Source organism: Onychostoma macrolepis, chromosome 03 (genome assembly GCF_012432095.1).
Source record: "Onychostoma macrolepis isolate SWU-2019 chromosome 03, ASM1243209v1, whole genome shotgun sequence".
Taxonomy (NCBI): domain Eukaryota; kingdom Metazoa; phylum Chordata; class Actinopteri; order Cypriniformes; family Cyprinidae; genus Onychostoma; species Onychostoma macrolepis.
In genome coordinates, this window is record NC_081157.1 from 48,292,211 (window position 1) to 48,311,937 (window position 19,727).

Genomic DNA, 19,727 nt, shown 5'->3' on the forward strand with positions numbered 1-19,727 from the left:
GGCGATGGGCAAAATACCGTAATCTATTAACTACGCATAAAAGCCCGTCTTTTTACTTTAGTACCAGATATGGGTGTCATACCATAAAATACTTTTAATACGACTTACTTTGTATTTAATGTGAATTTAATAAAAACATTGTAAGTTACTAATTAGCCCATAACACTTTCATTTAACAAAAAGAGAGCAAAGAACATTTTCACTTCAGTCCAGCGAGTTCAAGCACTCTCAGAAACTGCCATAATAATCTCTAAAGCTGTTTACACTGTGAAATTAATATCTTATAATATCTTATCTCTTCGTACATCTTCACTTTGTTGTTTCTGTCTGATCAGAGAATTCAGTCAGCGAGCACACGTGTGACTCATCTGAACGCCTCTGATTGGTCCTTGCATTCATAAGCTCAACAGAATCGTATGTGATTGGTTATAATGTGCAGTGCTTTAATACAGCCAATTTCAACTGTTGCTTGTTTGAGAAGTTCCTGCCTTTACTCTCCTCTTCAGCTGGTGAAATTCATGTTCAATTATATTTAAATCTGGAGATTGACTTGGGCAATCTAAGACCTTCCATTTCTTCTATTTATAAGAACTATCAGGGTGTTTTGGGTCATTGTCCTGATGCAATATGAAGTGCTTTCTGATGAGTCTGGTGGCATTTTCTTGAAAATTAGTAGCCAAGATGGTTTTGTACCCTTCCTAATTCATTCTGCTGCTGTCATCATACATTAAGTCATCAGTAAAGTTGAGTGGGCCTGTTCCAGAGTCGGCCATGCCATGACATTACCTCCAGCATGCTTTACAGATGAGGTTGTATGCTTAGGATCATTTGCATTTTCTTTTTTTCCTCAATACTTTTGCTTTCCCATCACTAAGATAAAAGGCTCATCTTTGTCTCATCTGTTGGTAAAACTCTGTTCCAAAACTCTACTGGCTCACCTTTTTTACAAACTCTAATCTGGCCTTTTTATTTATTGGTGCTGGTCAGAGGTTTGCTATGGAATGATTTTCCGGACTATTTTCAAAAGCAATTGCAAATTGTATTTTCAATTGCGTTTTCCACATGTGGGCGCATAAATTGTGACATAATCCAAATGAAATTGCAAATCTTGCATTACCGTTTGCATTTTCGCGAACGCACGGTGACTGCCACATTCCAAATGAAAAAGCAAAATCCATTTGCAACTGTATTTCCCATGTCTTAAGAGCCTGTCATATTTAAATAGCAATATTAATTACCACATTTGGTTTTCACTTTCTCTGCATCGCACATGTAACCTGCCAAAACTCAAATGAAATAGCAATTCCTTTTGCATTTGAATTTCCGATGTCTACACGGAAAGCTGTCAATCATTGTGAGGGGGCGGGACTATACTAGGGGGCGTGTTTGTATTGGGAGGTGATGTCACTCACAGACGACCGCGCTGAACGCTTTGATTAATGGAGGTAATCGGTAAAGGCTCCGCTAAAGGCAGCTGCCAATCAGTTCGTGCCTGTGTGAATGAACAGACAACCTTCTTGGCACAATACATAATTCAGTTTTTTTTTTTACCCCAAATGCAGCGATTATCCCCTGCTAACAGCGGGAGCAACAACGGTACGCACAATAGGTCAATATATTAACGAAATGCTTTTCACCTGTCTCAACATCTCTCACTGCAATTGACACAAATGAGTAAACAGACAGTGCAATTCTACACTTATGGTTTCCTACAAATGTAGAAAATACAAAGGATTAGGCTACAACACTGTACAACATCACTGAACTAAATTATACCCATATGCAAATCACATTTCTTATTAATATATATTTATTAACAATAAAGATTAAAAATAAGAAAGATGGACATTACAAATATGTCGTAAATGTGACCCTGGCTCACAAAACCAGTCTTAAGTCGCTGGGGTATATTTATAGCAATAGCCAAAAATACATTGTATGGGTCAAAATTATTGATTTTTATTTTATGCCAAAAATCATTAGGACATTAAGTAGAGATCATGTTCCATAAAGATATTTTGTAAATTTCCTACTGTAAATACATCAAAACTTTGTATCTCTGCCAAATATTGTCCTATCCTAACAAACCATACATCAATGATGTATAAATCTCAATTAAAAAAAAATTAAAATAATTGACCCTTATAGCCCCTTTCGCACCGCTTTAGTTCCAGAACTAAAAGTACAGTACTAAAACAGTTCCTCGTTCCCGCGGTGATACCTATATCTTATACCTATCTTATAATAGAGCACCTGCCTCAAGATCTCAGTCTGTTTACACTCCAATTGATGCACGTAACAAAACAGAAAATACTCCTACTCTGCCTGCCCTAGATGAGTCTTCACACAGAACATGCCACAGCCAAAGTGAATTAATATTAAAAATCATCTGCATCAATCGCAGTGTCGGGTGGCTGTACACAGTGAGAGATCTTGAGACTTGCGCGACGCTTTGGTGCCACGGCACGCGTGCTCCATAATGGTTTAAAACTGTTAAAATATGACATAATATATAAAGGTGCATCTCAATAAATTAGCATGTTGTGGAAAAGTTCATTTATTTCAGTAATTCAACTCAAATTGTGAAATTCGTGTATTAAATAAATTACCACATAAATACACACATACCACGTAATATGATTGATAAATACTCTCCACTCATCTCCAGTGCAGATTCTGGGTAGATACTCATTACTCATGTCATCCATTTGATTCCTGATCTTAGAGAAGAGAAGAGCGTTGAACTGAAAACCTCTGAGGAGATCAGTGAGGTAGAGTTTCTCATGACTCTGATGGAGAATGCTTGAGGAAAACTGTATTTCATTCAGTTCATCCACAGGGATCAAGAGGAATCAGATGTGATTCTGTTGTTCTGAATTAATTTCATCAGCTTTGTCTCGGATCATTTCTCCAGAGCTTAAAGTAGTAAAGCTTCATCCTTCATTATCAGGTCTGAGCGCTGCAGCATGTGAAAGAGATGCTGCTCCACACTGGAGATCTTATGAGAAACTCAGCGTTCAGGAGAGAAACTGAAGGATGTTCTCCTGCAGAACAAACTCACCTGAGCGAACCGTACTCCTACATCCATACCGGCGTCTGGAGTGCTGTCTTCAGGAATGAGTGAAGATCCTGCCACCATCCTCCATAAGCTTCTTCAGTCCAAAGATAAACACCAGCTGATGGAGACATTGAGCAGATGTGATGGAAACAGAATTTGGATTAAAAATAAGATCAGTGTGTATTAATCAAACTGTGCTGAGGAGTTCATAACTTCTCTATAATGTCCTCCTGACGTGGCTGATATTCAGTCCAGGAAAACCCATCTGATGCTTCAGCCAGATCCCATACGTCATCACAGACTGAACCCCACTGTCCATCATGATAGACCTCCACAAGACCCTTATTTTTGTTTGATGTGTTGTTTTATAGATGTTTTGTTGTTTTAAATAAATTGCTGCTTTTCTTTTCTTTCTTTTTTTCCAATGCTTTATTGTCAACAAGTAGCATGTACAGTGCCATATCCCACTATATAACAAAAACATTTCACATGCCTTAACAAGAAGGAACAAGGAAAAAGAGAGGGGGAAAAAGAGGGTACATAAGCATCAGTTTACAGACAAATATATATATGTGACCCTGGACCACAAAACCAGTCTTAAGTGTCAATTTTTCAAAATTGAGGTTTATACATCTACTGAAAGCTGAATAAATAATTTACATTGCTTTACATTGATGTATGGTTTGTTATGATAGGACAATATTTGGCTGAGATACAACTATTTGAAAATCTGGAATCTGAGGGTGCATAAAATCAAAATATTGAGAAAATCGCCTTTAAAATTGTCCAAATGAAGTTCTTAGCAATGCATATTACTAATCAAAAATGAAGTTTTGATGCAATTATGGTAAGGAATGTACAAAATATCTTCATGGAACATGATCTTTACTTAATATCCTAATGATTTTTGGCATAAAAGAAAAATTGATAATTTTGACCCATACGATGTATTTTTGACTATTGCTACAAATATACCCCAGCGACTTAAGACTGGTTTTGTGGTCCAGGGTCACAAATTAAGGATTCCAAACAATTACCAACTGGGAGTAACTCACATTTGTTAATGTTAAGGCGACGACCCAAGGCTTTAGAAAAGGGCTTAAGAGTCTCTAATGATAACCGCAACCTGAGAGGCATCCTTCAAAAACAAAACGGTGTCGTCAGCTAACTGACTTATTACCACTTCAGTGTCATCAACAGTTATTCCTTCTGCTTCATGTTATGCAAGGACTCAAAAAACTCAGATGTAGACTGTTGACAAAAATTAGAAGCATACAAATTACTATAAAACTTTGCAATGATTTTAGGGTCCTCCACAATATTACCTTTAATCCTCAATTTTTCAATATGATTATTTTTAGCTTGTTGCCTCTCAAATCTAAAAAAATAAATAAAAATAAGCAGAGCTCTTTTCACCCTCTTCAAGCCATTTCCTTCGAGACCTTATAAAAACCTTCAGCCTTTTGTTTGTAAATTTCCTCTCGTTCAGTGAGTTCTGCTTCATCGAATTCTGATAATTCTTCTACTCTTTTAGATAATAAAGTAGATATTTTAAATAAAATTGTATCCTCTTCAGCTTTCCTCTTTTTTGCCAACTCGCTACAGTACTTCCTAAATACAATTCCGACTTAAAATTTGAGAAGTTCCCAATTGCTACAATCATTTTTTTCTTCAATTTTTGCTTTATTCCAATAAATCAAAATTATTTTTTTTCTATGCCAGTGATGTTGAAGTAGGAAAACTGAAAAAGGGAGTACTTATTGAAATATCCTCCTGATCCGAGAGTGGGGATGGTAAAATTTCTGCTTTTCTTGATGATCTGTTGATCTCGCCGCACTGCGATGACGTCATCTCTCGCGCGCGTTCAGTCTTCTGAGGAGAGGTGAGCAGCTGATGGTGTTTAGCGTATTCAACATATTAGTACAATACTTTTTACACAGTTTGTTCATGAAACAATATACGAGGTCGTTTCTGGCTTGTTTTCATCGGGTACAGCGCGGTTTGTGTGTTTTCTGACTTAAACGCATGCGAGGAAAACATGTTAAATTCTTTAAGATCCGAGTGATTTTGTGTTTGTGTGAATGATTGTTTCGATGTTTGGACTGATAATGTTGCTGTTACTGAATGTCTCGTGATCTGTGAGCGGAATGGATGCGTGTTGTTGCTGCGATTTTATTTGAAACGTTATTTTGAGGTTTATCTTGGCACATCAAATGTGATATAGTTACTTTACATTTTTAAAATTAAGAACAGACACCGCTAAATACGTAATATTGAGTAACTTGGGACATTTTGAATCTATAATATGAACAGATTGATTATATTTCTGTTTTAAAGAAGATTTTATCATTACTGTCAGTTTTTGCACATATAGGATTCAAGGATTCAAAACGTTTATTGTCATATGCACAGTGAGGAAAAGCAAGTTATATAAAACTATAACGTGAATAATTTAATTACTTTTATTGCTATGAATGTATTCATTAGGAAATCAAACTATGGTTATATTGCTCTAGTGTAGTTACAGTTGTTAATTAAGATGGGTGTCATTAAATTCCACTTTTATTCTTGTTCAGAAGAAATTTCATTATATTCTTTTCTATATTTCTAGATAGTTATCTTGTATGTTAATACAGGGGGCAAAATTATATGTGACCCTGGACCACAAAACCAGTCATAACGGTCATTTAAAAAAAAAAAAAAAAAAAGATTTATACATAATATGAAAGCTGAATAAATAAGCTTTCCATTGATGTTTGTTATGATACAACTATTTGAAAATCTGGAATCTGAGGGTGCAAAAAAAATCTAAATGTTGAGAAAATCACCTTTAAAGTTGTCCAAATGAAGTTTTTAGCAATGCATATTACTAATCAAAAATTAAGTTTTGATATATTTACAGTAGGAAATTTACTAAATATCTTCATGGAACATGATCATTACTTAATATACTAATGATTTTTGGTATAAAAGAAAAATCAATACTTTTGACCCATACAATGTATTTTTGGCTATTGCTACAAATATACCCCAGCAACTTAAGGCGAGACACTGCAGGTGAATAGGGTTTTTTTTTTTTACTAATAGTTATCGCCTTACTTACCTAGTTGATTGATTACATTCATAATTGCAAACATTTTTTGTATTACAAGTTTTCTAAAATGTTAGGTTTAAATATGCAAATGAGGCATTATTTAATGAAATATGCACTAATTTGCATACATTTCTAGTACAAAAATCTAAACACTGGATGAAGTCAGTTTCAAAATTCTTGTTAATTTTTTTTGACATATTACAGTCAAAAGTTTTTACAGAGGGAATTTTGGGTATCTCATTTTGTCACTCCATAATTCAGAAAATACTTAAAACAGACAGAAAACACTATATTTTGACAATTTTGGGGGGATTAAAATGTTGTATATAATCAAGAAAATTATATATGAACAAATCCCTCTGTAAAAACCTTCAGGATATAGGCAGGAATAAAAATGTAAAGTTTGGTGTGTGTAAGTGCTACTGAAGTGCAGATTTATGGCTCAGTGTAGGAGAAAAAACTCATTTTGAGAAAACGGCCTTTAAAAATATGTATTGTAATTGAAATCTATTGACACAAATAGATAAAGTGCTATAAAAGAAACACTTAGCAGTGTCTTTTGGATGTTTTCGTTCTACTAGTCTGAAAAAACACTTCATGAAAAACCAAAAAGCCCAAAATCTCAAAATTGACAGGTGCATGAAAAAACAGTGTTTTTGCCTGTAGTGTCTCCCCTTAAGACTGGTTTTGTGGTCCAGGGTCACATATGCCTTGTGAACAATAGAAATACAAAACAGAAATGCATAGAACATGCCAATTACCACTTATGTGAATGCAGTGTTACTGAATGAGCATTTTAAATTTATGTGCTTTTTGTGTCGACGCTGTTACTTTTAATATAGTAGTGTAATGATTTACAAAGAGGCAACACTTTGTATTCGTTAGGCTCTGGTCTCTTCAAAGATAGAATTTTGAGTAGCCTACATTTTCACTATTTAAAAAAAAAATAAAACATAAATCAGTAACTGATTTATAGCTGATTTTGACAAATTTGCTTCTTACAGACAGAAGTTCAGTGAAGCTCCTCCCACAACAATCACACATTCAGTGAAGCTCCTCCCACAAACTCTGCAGAATGAACTGCACTAAAGATACTGAAGAACAAAAAGGTTGGTGTTTATTCTTAATGCTTCTTTAATAATGCCAAAGGTTATAAAGGTTCAAGCAGTTTTAGATTTAGATTTGTTGTAACAGGAAAAATCTGTAATGTAAATCTACAAAGCATTTTCGCTATTCACAGTCCAGAAAAGAGATCTCTCTTGCACTTTAGGGCTGTGCGATTAATCTAACTTTTTCAAATTCGTTTTTTTTTTTTTGGCTTCTAAGGATTTTGAAAACAAGATGTTTGAAGTAAGACGATTATTGTGCCACATTCTGTCTAGCGAACCTTTCATTCCTTCCTGAAAGTCCAAACTTAACATCCACATCAGTGATTGTTGTAAAAAGCAGTCTACTGTTATTAAACTGCAGGATGCGTTTGATAATGAGAAAGTTATTAAAACTGCATCAAGTTGTGAACGAGATACCATTCCCCTGGCAGACTTCTGTGCACACGCTCAGAGACAGAACAGTCATTTGTGTTAAGCGGATGTAAACAGTTGGGAGAAAAGCTGACGTGTCAGCATATTGGATCCATACATTAGTTCTTAAAGTGACAGCAGCCTAATAAACCTGCAGCTGTCTGTGTCATTAATGGTAATTGAGCAACAATTGAAAAAGAAAAACATCACTCTCTGCTCTTGACTGAATGATTTTAGTAGCTTTAATAAGCATTAATCCATCAGGTTATACAGTGAAGACTGCACAGTGTAATTAGCTTACAAATGAAGACGCAAAATATCAGGATGAACTGAAATCCGCAAAGAATGAGTTTATCGAAGTGGACATAACATGCACATCAGTACAAAAGTTCAGAAACACAAAGCACTAAAACACTACAAGTAGTAACGCTACTAGTTTAACTACATTTCTCAGTAGCGTGGTGGTAGCGTCACTGCTTTCTGAATCAAATAGCTTTACGGTAGTTAAGCTCTTTTTTTGATCAAGTAGCGCGGTAGCGTCAACAAAAGCTAACCTTACATTTTCCAAAGAAAGCATTCTGAAACTCAAGCTCAAATCAGAAATATAACAGCTACGGATCACTGATCCTGGATCAGTAAGTGACGCCACAGACACTAAAGCTTGTAACGCCATTGGCTCCTCAGACTGTCAGTCAAACTTCATTATTCATAGTGCGGCGCATATTTTAGAGCATCTCAGCTTTTTTTCAGTCTGAAGGTAAATAAAGAACTGTTGACTGAATAAGTACATCGCTTTCTGTACTCAAAAAAATACTATTTATAAAGGCTAATGATTTTTTTGTTTGTTTTTTTTGTTTTTGAGGAGCGGAGAAGAGTTTCTCTTGCATTTGTTGTCGAGTCACAGCCAAATAGCTCGTGCGAAGCGCTGAATCTTTCATAATATGATACTTTGGCCAAATAACAGAAAGAACTGAACGCCCACATAATGACAGAAAACTGGGGAAAACAGGACACGAGTCAGGAAAAAATAAAAATAAAAATCAAATAAAAACCTTCGCTGGTCCAAAGCTTCGTATTTGAACTTGATTTTGGTGAAATGTTTATATTATTATCTAATGATACATGCAACGATGCAAATAAACAGCCTATCTGTAGGCCTAAACATCTGGTAACACTATACAATACGATTTCATTAAAATACATGTTTGTTAATGTTAGTTAATGAAAATAGTCGTTCATTAGTAGTTCATGTTTGTTCACAGTGCATTAACAAATGTTAACAAACAACTTTTGATTTTAATAATGCGTTAGTAAATGTTGAAATTAAGATAAATGCTGCAGAAGTATTGTTCATTCTTAGTTCATGTTAACTAATCTTAACTACTGAACCTTATTGTGATGTGTTACCATTTATATACATGTATCTGTATACAATAAAGCCACAATACCAACTACCAATAGGAGGTTTCCGGCCGACAGCAAACATTTATTTTGCCTATGTCACAATTTGAGGTCAATCCGGCCCTGTATTTGATACTGATTATGTTGCCAAATTGGTTTGGAACAGCTGTTGAATAAACAGTTAAACTGATGTCTGTCTATCTGCTTGACTGACAGTTTTATTGATCACTGAGAGAGCATTGACTTGCTATGATGTTGGTTCAATAGAATTTTTTAATTTTTTAATTTTTAAATAGCTTGGATGTAGTAAACTACTTTTGCCATGTTGCCGTAGCTTAGCTTGCTACATTTCCCAGGGCTGTAGCTTTAGTGTAGTGAAGCTTCATTTAAAGAAGAGTAACTGTTAGCTTAGCTCACTACATTTTCCAAGTAGCTTGCCCAACACTGCCGCTCAAACAGCAGCGCAGCGCACTGACTAGAGCAGATATGTTTACTCGCCAATCACGCAACCACTAAACAGCGCTGTGAGATCCAGTGAGAAGCGCTTGAATTCAGCGAAGAACACAAATGACTGGTATAAACTAGTATTAGTCGATAGCAGTCAACTGATATAAACCATAGTTTAAATCCAGATAAAACAGCGCTGACAAACAGCAGAAAAACACTGTGTGCAACGATACAGTCAGAAGGCTTTTCGCTCTACAAACTGCCATCGTTTACCATGGATTTACTGTAGTAACATTAACTGCAGTAACAAATGTATTATATTAATGTAGACGTGTATTAAATGTATTAAAGGAGTAATGGAATTACACTATATTTGTGATTAAGCTATAGGCTAGCATTTGTGCATTTATAATAAATGTATTTGGATATAAATAGGCTACCTAGAAACCATATAGTTGAATTTTTACCACCGTATTGAGGTGCTATATGTGTGGTTTTAACTCTGGTTATCATGATGTAAATGTATGCTACTATGGAAGAACAATGGTTAATTTTAATAAAACTCAAACAGTCAGAAAAATAAAATTTCACCATATAAAAAAGGAGGTTGTTGCAATTTTTTACAGATGTTACTGATTTTGATAATGAACATAAATTTACATCTGCATCCTGACTCAAACTACTACTGTCAACTCGATGTCTAATGTGCATTTTGGGTGCTCAGATTACCATATGTGTACGTAGGGGGGGGCCCATGAAAAAAAAGGTTGGGAACCGCTGCTGTAGACTATTTAAAAGTGTTTAATTCATTTGAATGAATTATTACACACACACACACACACACACACACACACACATATATATATATATATATATATATATATATATATACACACACGTATGTATTTAAAATATATTTAATAGACCCTTTTTCTGTTAGTAAACATCGTGAAGTTTTTCTGTGGGTGGAGCTTAAGGCAAGGCAAGTTTATTTATATAGAACATTTCATACACAATGGCAATTCAAAGTGTTTTACATAAAATGAATTAAAAATAATCACAACAATAAAAACAAGGAAATAAAAAACTTTTAAAATGATTTAAAAATTGATTTGTGTCTATCTAGACATGAAGATGTGTGTATATATATTTCAATTTCAGCAGGCAACTATTTTTACAGCTATATGAGAGTGAACTAGGCCAAAGTAAAAAAAAAAAAGTTAAACATTCTATGTGATGGATATATTATTTGAAGGTGTATGTATCATGTAATGGCCAAATAGTTATTTTAAAGTAGGCTATATACCTCCTGTAAATGATGTAGGCTAAGTTTACAGTGACATTACAGTACCTTTACATTACTTTACATACAGTACATTTAAATTGAGATTTTCTAGAAATAAAAATTCCAGAAACTAATTTTGAACATTCTGTGTTTGATTATTCTCTTACCAAGTTCTTAAAAAATCCACCCACAATCAACCACAGCAATGCATATACAATTACAAATGTTTAAGCATATAAATCGTCAGTTTGTTGTTTTACACACATGCACTCAGACATGTGAGATGCATAAGAAATCTTTAGATGTGTAACACAGACCATAATCCACAACAACAAAAGACACTACTTTATTTAACCTTTTCCGATAAGGTGTGTGCTGCAAACGTGAGCATTTTTGACGATCGTTTCTGTCCAGTCTGCTCATTCTATCGCGTTTAACCACAGCTGTCGCTGTTTTTTTTGTCTAGCAGTGGCAGCAGGTATGCAATAAAATAAAATTGGAGCCTGTACTATGTCGATTCTGGCACTCAACATCACAACATGATGATATTTTAAGCTGTTTTTGTAGCCAAATCTGTGCTGGTTTGAATTGGCTGCCCAGCTAGCGCTGTGACGTCGGCACAAAAAGGGTCTATACACTAATCTTTAATATTAAAATTATGAAAAAGTGGTTTGCATGAATGATTCAATGACTCATAAATACCTCACTTGTTTCATTACTGGATGAATCAAGAGTTTTTGAACGAAGGTCACTGGTTGCCACATTGTGACACAATGCAATCGACACAAACGTTATTTGAAGCACCAGTTACTTTCAAAAGGGGTTTTGCTCTATTTTGATCGCTACCATAGACATCAGTGTTTATATCTGAACTATACACTTTCATCCTATTATTTCTGTGATAATATGAATGATTGTAAGACAGAAATAATACTAAAAATACTGTTTGTGAGGCTGTTTCTTACCTAAACATGCTAACTGTCTGCTCTCTGTGTCAGCGTGAACGCAGATTTGAATGTTCCGGTTTTTCAAAGGTTTAATAGACACAGGCGAATTATTGTCATTTAAAAATGGGATCGCATGGGTGTTCGAATCGAGATCACGATCTTTTAACGATTAATCGTGCAGCCCTACAAGACAGTGAGAAAAACATTCAGTGCAACGATACAAGACAGCTGGGCAATAAACATAGTGGTAATGAACATATTGGTATTTTTATGAGCAATAAACAGTGGTGTTTCAACACAGTGCAGTAGGTGTGTGATATTGCACATGAATTGACTATGTAATTAAAAACACTGTAGATGTAAACATTCGTTTAAACTAGTGGTGGGCCGTTATCGGCGTTAACGTGCTGCGTTAACGTGAGACTCTTATCGGGCGATAAAAAAAATATCGCCGTTAATCTATTCTCAAAGTTGGGTTGGGAGCTGGGTCTATACTACGCAAGCTATGATGACTTTCACCTCGATTTATTTTTAAGAAGCTTCCCAATGGAAATCGGCAAGTCATTTCTGTCTCTACGTTACATGGTCGCGCTCTCTGTATCGCGCGCACAGCGGAGTTCCGCCCCGGTTCGCACACACACACACACACACACAAACAAACGTAAGCGCACACACAAGTTAGCACACCCCCACTCCTATTTGTAAATATTAAGCCGCGAAACGTCTATTTAAATATGACTTCTGTGTGTCTCTGTGTTAATGTATGGCGCAGACGCACGGGTTTGTTCACTACTCATACAGAAGACCACGTGACGCTTGCGGCGATATTAACGTCTGTCGTCTCACTAAATGAGGACATAAATACATGAACAACATCTCCAGAACTGCTCTGAGAGTCACTTCATGAGCATTCGAGCGTTTCATTTGAGAAAAACTATCCTCACGGCAACCCGTCAAAATAAAAGTTCGGTTTCACTTGAAGACATTGGGCAGAACGTAATAGGCTACTACTACTAAAACTATTAAAACCTTTAAGGAATAATCATACAATGTCTTCAATGTTATTATCAATATACAATTCTTGATGACTGCTAGTTGTTTACTTATCTACTTGGCAGAATTCAAATGAGCCATTTTAATCTAGATTAATCTAGATTAATTCCAAGATTACAGTGAGGTTAATCTAGATTAAAAAAATTAATCTATGCCCACCACTAGTTTAAACATTTTTCTAGATGCCAAGAGGGTGAAGATTGGGTTTGAGGGGTGTGGGATGATGGGACCAGCCACAATGCTGGTGGCTTTTCAGATGCAGCGTGCTGCATAAATGTCCATGAAGACCCCGATGATATATTCTCAGCTGTCTTCACTATCCGCTAAGGGTTTTGCATTCCGAGGATGTGCAATTCATAAACCAGGCAGTGAGGCAGCTACTTATTAAGATGCTCTTGATAGCCCCTCTGTAGAAAGTGGTGAGGATGGGTTGTGGGAGCTGGGCCTTCCTCAGTAAGTAGAGACTGGGGTTTCTTTGTAATGGAGCTGGTGTTGAGGGATCAGGTAAGGTTCTCTGGCAGGTGAACACCAAGGAATTTGGTGTTCTTGATGTTCAGCAGGGAGTGACTGCACCATGCCTTCCTGAAATCCACAACCATCTCTTTTGTTTTGTCCACATTCAGAGACAGGTTTTGCACCAGTCTTTTAACCCTTGTACTTACTTTCTGTAAGCTAACTTGTCATTCTTACTGATGATTCAAACCGTGAATTACTGCAGTCGTGAGTTAGCAGTGTGAACAGCAGGGGGCTGAGCACACAGACCTGTGGGACCCTAGTGCGGGTGGTGCTCCCAAACCAGACTGACTGAGGTCTCTCTAGCCTCTTTTCCACTGAAATTACTTGGAACAATATGTCCCAGGAACTTATTTCCCCCCCAGGCCTGACTGTGTTTCCATCGCGGTCTAAAGTGCCGAGAAGATAGTCTGGTGACGTAACGTTAGGTCTGCGTGCGTTTCTCAATACCAAGTACGCAAATGTCGGTTAGACTCGGAAGTGTGAACTCCCGCGGACGAAACGACGCAAGTCCGGTAATTCTGCAAATGGAACAGCAGCGTACTTGATAACGTCAGTCAGCTCGCCTCAGCTATGGCAATCTTCCTCACTGTATTTGCAGACGAAATATATCAAACACCACTGCCTCTTTTCGATTTCATTTAAACATATTAATAGAACAATAGAATAAAGACCAAAGATTACCTGTTAGATTTACCCAAAACAAATTATATCTTATGTTTAACCACTACAGAGACATCAGAGCCAGCGGTAAATGTCAGAAGGACTAGCCGAGGTTATGCTCCTCTCAAGTGGGATACATGAGCACTGAGCGCCCACTGATCACATGGAACTTCCATCTCTGAAATCGGCGAAGCATATTTTCAAATAAGCGCTGTTTTTATAAATAAACCGCAGATTTGAGTTTTAAACAACTACATTCTCCCCTGAAATACTTTTAAAACTACATTTCATGACACAATACGTTTTTTTTTTATTTTTTTTAAATATGTGAATATTTAGTGGCTGAAATACAATGCTGCCTGGACTCAACCAATCAGCATGCTCAACACCCAAGTCCTGCCCCCGAAAGTTCCAGACCTTTGGAAAAAGTACTACCTCCCGAGCAGGGACTTTCTGAGGGGCAATTTTTTACCCGGAACTTTATTTACATCCTGGTTCCTGCGGTGGAAACACACCAAGTCCCTAGTTCCTGGGTAAAGTTCCTGCGGTGGAAAAGCGGCTTCTGTCAAAAAGAACAGTTGCACAGGGAGTTGTTCAGACTTAGCAGGCTCAGCTTTCAGATCATTTGCTGAGTAATGATGGTGCTGAATGCTATGCTGAGGTCTACAAACGTCATTCAAACATATCTGTCCTTACTGTCCAGATGAGTGTAGGTCAGATGGAGTGAGGTGGAAATAGCAACTTCTGAGGAGTGGTTAGGATGATATGCAAAGTGCTGCGGGTCCAGTGAGAGTGGCAGCAGGGTCTTGATGTGCCTCATAATGAACCGCTCAAAGCACTTCATGGTGATAGGTGTGAGTATGATGGGATGGTAGTCATTGAGGCTGGATATGGAAGACTTCTTTGGCAGCTGTAGATTCTCAGGGCGTTCTCCCTATAGAAACATGGGATTTGAGCCTGTAATGTTTTAAAAGTAATAATTTGAAGATCAATGTATCCAATTCATGGAAGGTTTCAGGGGTGTGTAATTTATTAAATTGCATCAAAATGATTGGCTGCTTTCTGCTGTTATATTGGGGTTCATTTTTATCTCCTTTCACATTTCTGTTTTATTTAAGTTTTTTTACAAGTTACTGAAAATGAATTGTTTTTACTTTTATTTCAGAGCTGATTGAAGAAAATAAGGAGAATAAAGAATTGAGTGAAATTGAGGAGAAAAATAATGCCAAAACTGGAGAAAAACCTTTGAGTTGCTCTCAAACCAAACAGAAAGATTTAAAGAAAGGAAGAGCCAAGAAATTTTTCACCTGCTCTCAGTGTGAAAAGAGTTTCACATGCAAATATAGTCTTGATGTTCATATGAGAGTTCATACCGGAGAGAAACCGTTCACTTGTGATCAATGTGGGAAGAGTTTCAAACAATCAGCAAGCCTTAAGAGACACATGAACATCCACACTGGAGAGAAACCAAACAAGTGTTCACACTGTGACAAGAGATTCAGTCGGTCAGAAATCCTGAAAACACATGAGAGGATCCACACTGGAGAGAAACCGTACACATGTGATCAGTGCGGGAAGAGTTTTGCACAAAAAGGACACCTTATAGAGCACATGAACATCCACCCTGGAGAAAAACCTTACAAGTGTTCACACTGTGACAAGAGATTCAATAAGTCAGGAATCCTGAAAAAACATGAAAGGATCCACACTGAAGAGAAACCATACAAGTGTTCACACTGCGACAAGAGATTTAATCGGTCAGCAAATCTGAAAGCACACAAGATTATCCACACTGAAGAGAAACCGTACACTTGTGATCAGTGCGGGAAAAGTTTTGCACAAAAAGGACACCTTACGGCACATATGAGAGTTCATACTGGAGAGAAGCTGTTCACTTGTGATCAGTGTGGCAAGAGTTTCAAACAGTCATCATATCTTAAAGGACACATGAACAGTCACACTGGAGCGAAATTGTACGCATGTGATCAATGCGGAAAAACATTTTTGTGGGCTTCATACCTGAAGAAGCACCTGAAAGTTCATAGAAAGGAGAAGCCACATTCATGTTCTTTATGCGAGAGGAGTTTTTCACGTCTAGCACATTTAAAAGAACATCAGAAAATACATACTGGTGTGAGAGAGTACATGTGCTTTGAGTGTGAAAAAACTTTTACTTCAGCCAACAGTTTAAAACTGCATGAGAGGATTCACTCTGGAGCAAAACCTTATGAGTGTTCACACTGTGACAAGAGATTCCGTTATCGAGAAAATCTGAAAACACACGAGAGGATTCACACTGGAGAGAAACCGTATCACTGCACTGCATGTGGGAAGTGTTTCAATCAATCATCTAATCTACACAGACATGCAAAAAACAATCACAGTAACTAGATCATCCTCAGATCCAGCACTTTCAGATCTGATGGTGCGTCCTCACCTAATGTGACACAATAATGTGTCAAGCAATAAAATATCATCTTTATAAATCTGTCCTAACCCATGACAGTGACATGACAAAGAAGCATTATCTGAAGTTTTCACAGTGAATAAAGTTCATCTTCATCTTCATCTTCAAAACCAGCAGATTCAACTGAGATTCAGATCAACACAAAGATGGAGTTCCTCCCCAAAGAACAATTTTTTTTTTGTATATCATTGTATATCATATGTTAGTTGCAATATTCCTCGTCTCCACGTTTCCAAGCTCCAACAACACGTGACAACAGCCATGAAGTGTTAACACTTTGTTTTTGTTAGGATATGGTCTCTTTAGAGAGAGAATTTGGAGGACATCTGCTTCACTTAAATAAATGCTTAACCGTCATGTCACCTTTATTTATATAGCGTTTTTAACAGTACAGATTGTGTCAAATCACTTAACAGTATCAAATTGTAGGATAGAGTGTCAGTAATGTATAATGATAAGATTAAACACTCAATTTTCAGTAAAGGCATTTCATTATTGAATTCAGAGATGTCATTGTTTAGCTCAGTTTAGTTTAAATAGTATCTGTGCAATCAAATCGACGATAATCGCTAGAAATTAAGTGTCCCCAACTGAGCAAGCCAGAGGCGACAGCGGCAAGGAACCGTGTAAATTGGTTAACAAAAAATATCAATTTTTAATGTTGCTTTTCCACACTAACATTCATATTCAGCAAAGCTCCTCCCACAGCAATCACACATTCAGCAATAAATGCTGGAATATTCCCATCAGTTTACAAGTGAAGACAAGTGCCAAATCATCTCCAAAGACATATGTTTTATCTTTAAGCTAATTTATTTGCTCTTATATGACAGCTGTCATGCACATGACAAAACTAGCAGATGGGCTGAATGAAAGTGCAGTTGCACTCTACGACAGTAGGTGGTGCATATGGAACAGCATTGATATAGCGTTTCCTTGTTTATCGCTGTACACAAAGCATCACTGTGATCAATTTACACAGAGAAAGAGAAAAGGCTATAAAAACTTTTCTAAAGAGGGTCAGTTCCCTTCACAAGTATATTCATATAAACCCCCAATTCAATGTTTATATTTTTGCAAAAAGAGTGAGCTTGCTGCTGCCTTTTCTGCTGCAACATCTGTGCTCTCCTCTTTCTGTCCATCTTCAGCGTGATCTGCCTTTGGCCTGTGTGAACGTTGTGTTTACAGACTTTGTAATATTTCTACACAAATTACATTTTGGGAAATTAGTGGAATAGTTTATGTGCAAGTCAAGAATAGAAACTGGCCAAAATAAAACAGAATAAAAATGTGATGTATGGCCAGTTGGCCAGTGCATCTCTACCACTAGATCTAAAATGTACGCTTATAAAGGGTCCATAATGTATCATGGTAAGACAAAAACATGTTTTGGGACAAGGATTGATGTATTGACTCGTTTATTTAAATTAATCTTGAACAAAAAATTACAGTGTACCTTTAAACAGTGAAGTGTTAACTTGTTTTGCATCTATAGTTACAGTTCCAATCTCCCTGGGCGTAATGTTTATTATTTTGTGTGTGTGTGAGATTTATTCTCTTTCAGAAATGTGGAAGTGTACAATTTGTGAAATTACAGTTTCTGCAAGATCTAAATGCAACCTGATCTCACAGAATTCCGTGTAATGACCACGGACCCTTAACTCCGAATCTGTGGTGGCATCACGGAATCGCCGAAAATTCCGTGATGGGCTCACAGAAGCGATACCAGTGTAAGTCAGTGACAGGCATCAGCCGTGGTCCGCGCACGGATCCATTACACGCAATTCTGTGAGACCAGGTTGTAAATTATATATTGGGTAACAACATTGCCATTATTATATATATGTTGGGGTGTGAATTTATTTATTTTTTTCTCAATGTAAACCGCCACAAAAGTTTTATTTATATTACATTACACATTTATCACGTAACCCAACTCCTGCCCCTAAACCTACCATTTGTCAATAAAACAGAAGATATAACAGACAGACACAACTACCGTCATAATTTATTCAAAAAGTATTAATGTTCCAAGTCTTCCAAGGCAAAACGATTTATTTGTGAGAGGAATAGATGCGATTGCCGTCTCCGTCCGCCGTAAAGCTCTTCCTATGTGCTGCAGCAACGTCTCTTTAAGACAAGTCATGTCACTCGGCGGCCATCTTTGAAAAGCCTCTCAGGCATCCAAGTGCAGCTCCTATCTCTTTGAATGGGGAAACATCAAATTCTCCAAAACTGTTCACTAAGCTTACGATTAAATTTCATATTTGAAATCACCAAAGAAATCTGACAACAACTGTATTATAAATGTTGTTTCTTTTGCTCAAATAGTGTTATAAAAAGCGTATTTTTCAGGCTAGATCAGCCAGTGCGCATGCGCAGTCTTATAGACTGTTTCTATAGCAACTGGAACTTCTAACGGCAGCTGCAGTGACGCGCTGACTTTACCGATTAGTGATTGGCTCTTTCATTCAGAAGGCAGGGCTTCCTGCGATTTGAGCAGCCATATAGGTTGTTTGCAATCACGTGATTCTGATGACGCGCGAAATGCAGCTGGAGGGCAGGAAGTGATTTTTCTCCATAGGAATCAGTAGCAGAAACTCAAAATTCCTGTGTTTTACGTTGTTTAAGGATGCTTAAATCGGCCAAAACGAGAAACCACAAGGAGCTTTTATCGTGTATGAAAATGTGTTGTTCGTAAGGGGGGAAAAGTCAAGAAATTTACTGAAAAACACGAAAAAGTGGCTTGTAAAGCTGCGTCTGCAGTCAGGAGGAGCGAATCGGATAATGCTCGTGTGTGCAAATGGTTAATATAATAAGGTATAATAATATATTAAAATATTAATTATTCAACAAATTGTAGTACACAATAAAAGCTCCTTGTGGTTTCTCGGTTTGGCCGATTTAAGCATCCTTAAACAACGTAAAACACAGGAATTTTGAGTTTCTGCTACTGATTCCTATGGAGAAAAATCACTTCCTGCCCTCCAGCTGCATTTCGCGCGTCATCAGTGACGTCATGTGCAAACAACCTATTGAGCGTTGCATTTTTCCCCATTCAAAACTATACGAGTGACATGTCTTGGGTATTCTATAGTCTTTGGCTGCAGTCTCTGTGCGTAAATTCAAAAAATGCCGCCAGAAGAAGCCTTACGCCAGCTTTGGTTAGAGTAGTAGGGGGCAGGCCTATTGCGCTTAATTTATGACATGGGGGCGGCCGCGCAATCTTTTTTTTCCTGCGGAAAGAACATACAATACTTATTCATTTTTGGATGTGCT

At 37.0% G+C, this 19,727-nt stretch overlaps 1 protein-coding gene across 2 annotated transcripts; it reads left to right on the forward strand.

Moving 5' to 3' along the window:
- Window positions 1-4,171: 4,171 nt before the first annotated feature.
- On the forward strand, window positions 4,172-17,607 carry LOC131537330 (zinc finger protein 501-like). 2 transcript variants are annotated; one of them, XM_058770684.1, is made up of 3 exons: window positions 4,172-5,057; window positions 7,157-7,261; window positions 15,147-17,607. In XM_058770684.1, exons 2-3 carry the CDS (start codon window positions 7,228-7,230, stop codon window positions 16,370-16,372), a joined length of 1,260 nt encoding a protein of 419 aa, XP_058626667.1. In that variant the 5' UTR covers window positions 4,172-5,057; window positions 7,157-7,227; the 3' UTR covers window positions 16,373-17,607. The 2 variants fall into 2 exon arrangements, with proteins under 2 accessions (XP_058626667.1, XP_058626666.1); XM_058770683.1 differs by having other exon boundaries at window positions 4,172-4,940.
- The last annotated feature ends 2,120 nt before the right edge of the window (window positions 17,608-19,727 follow it).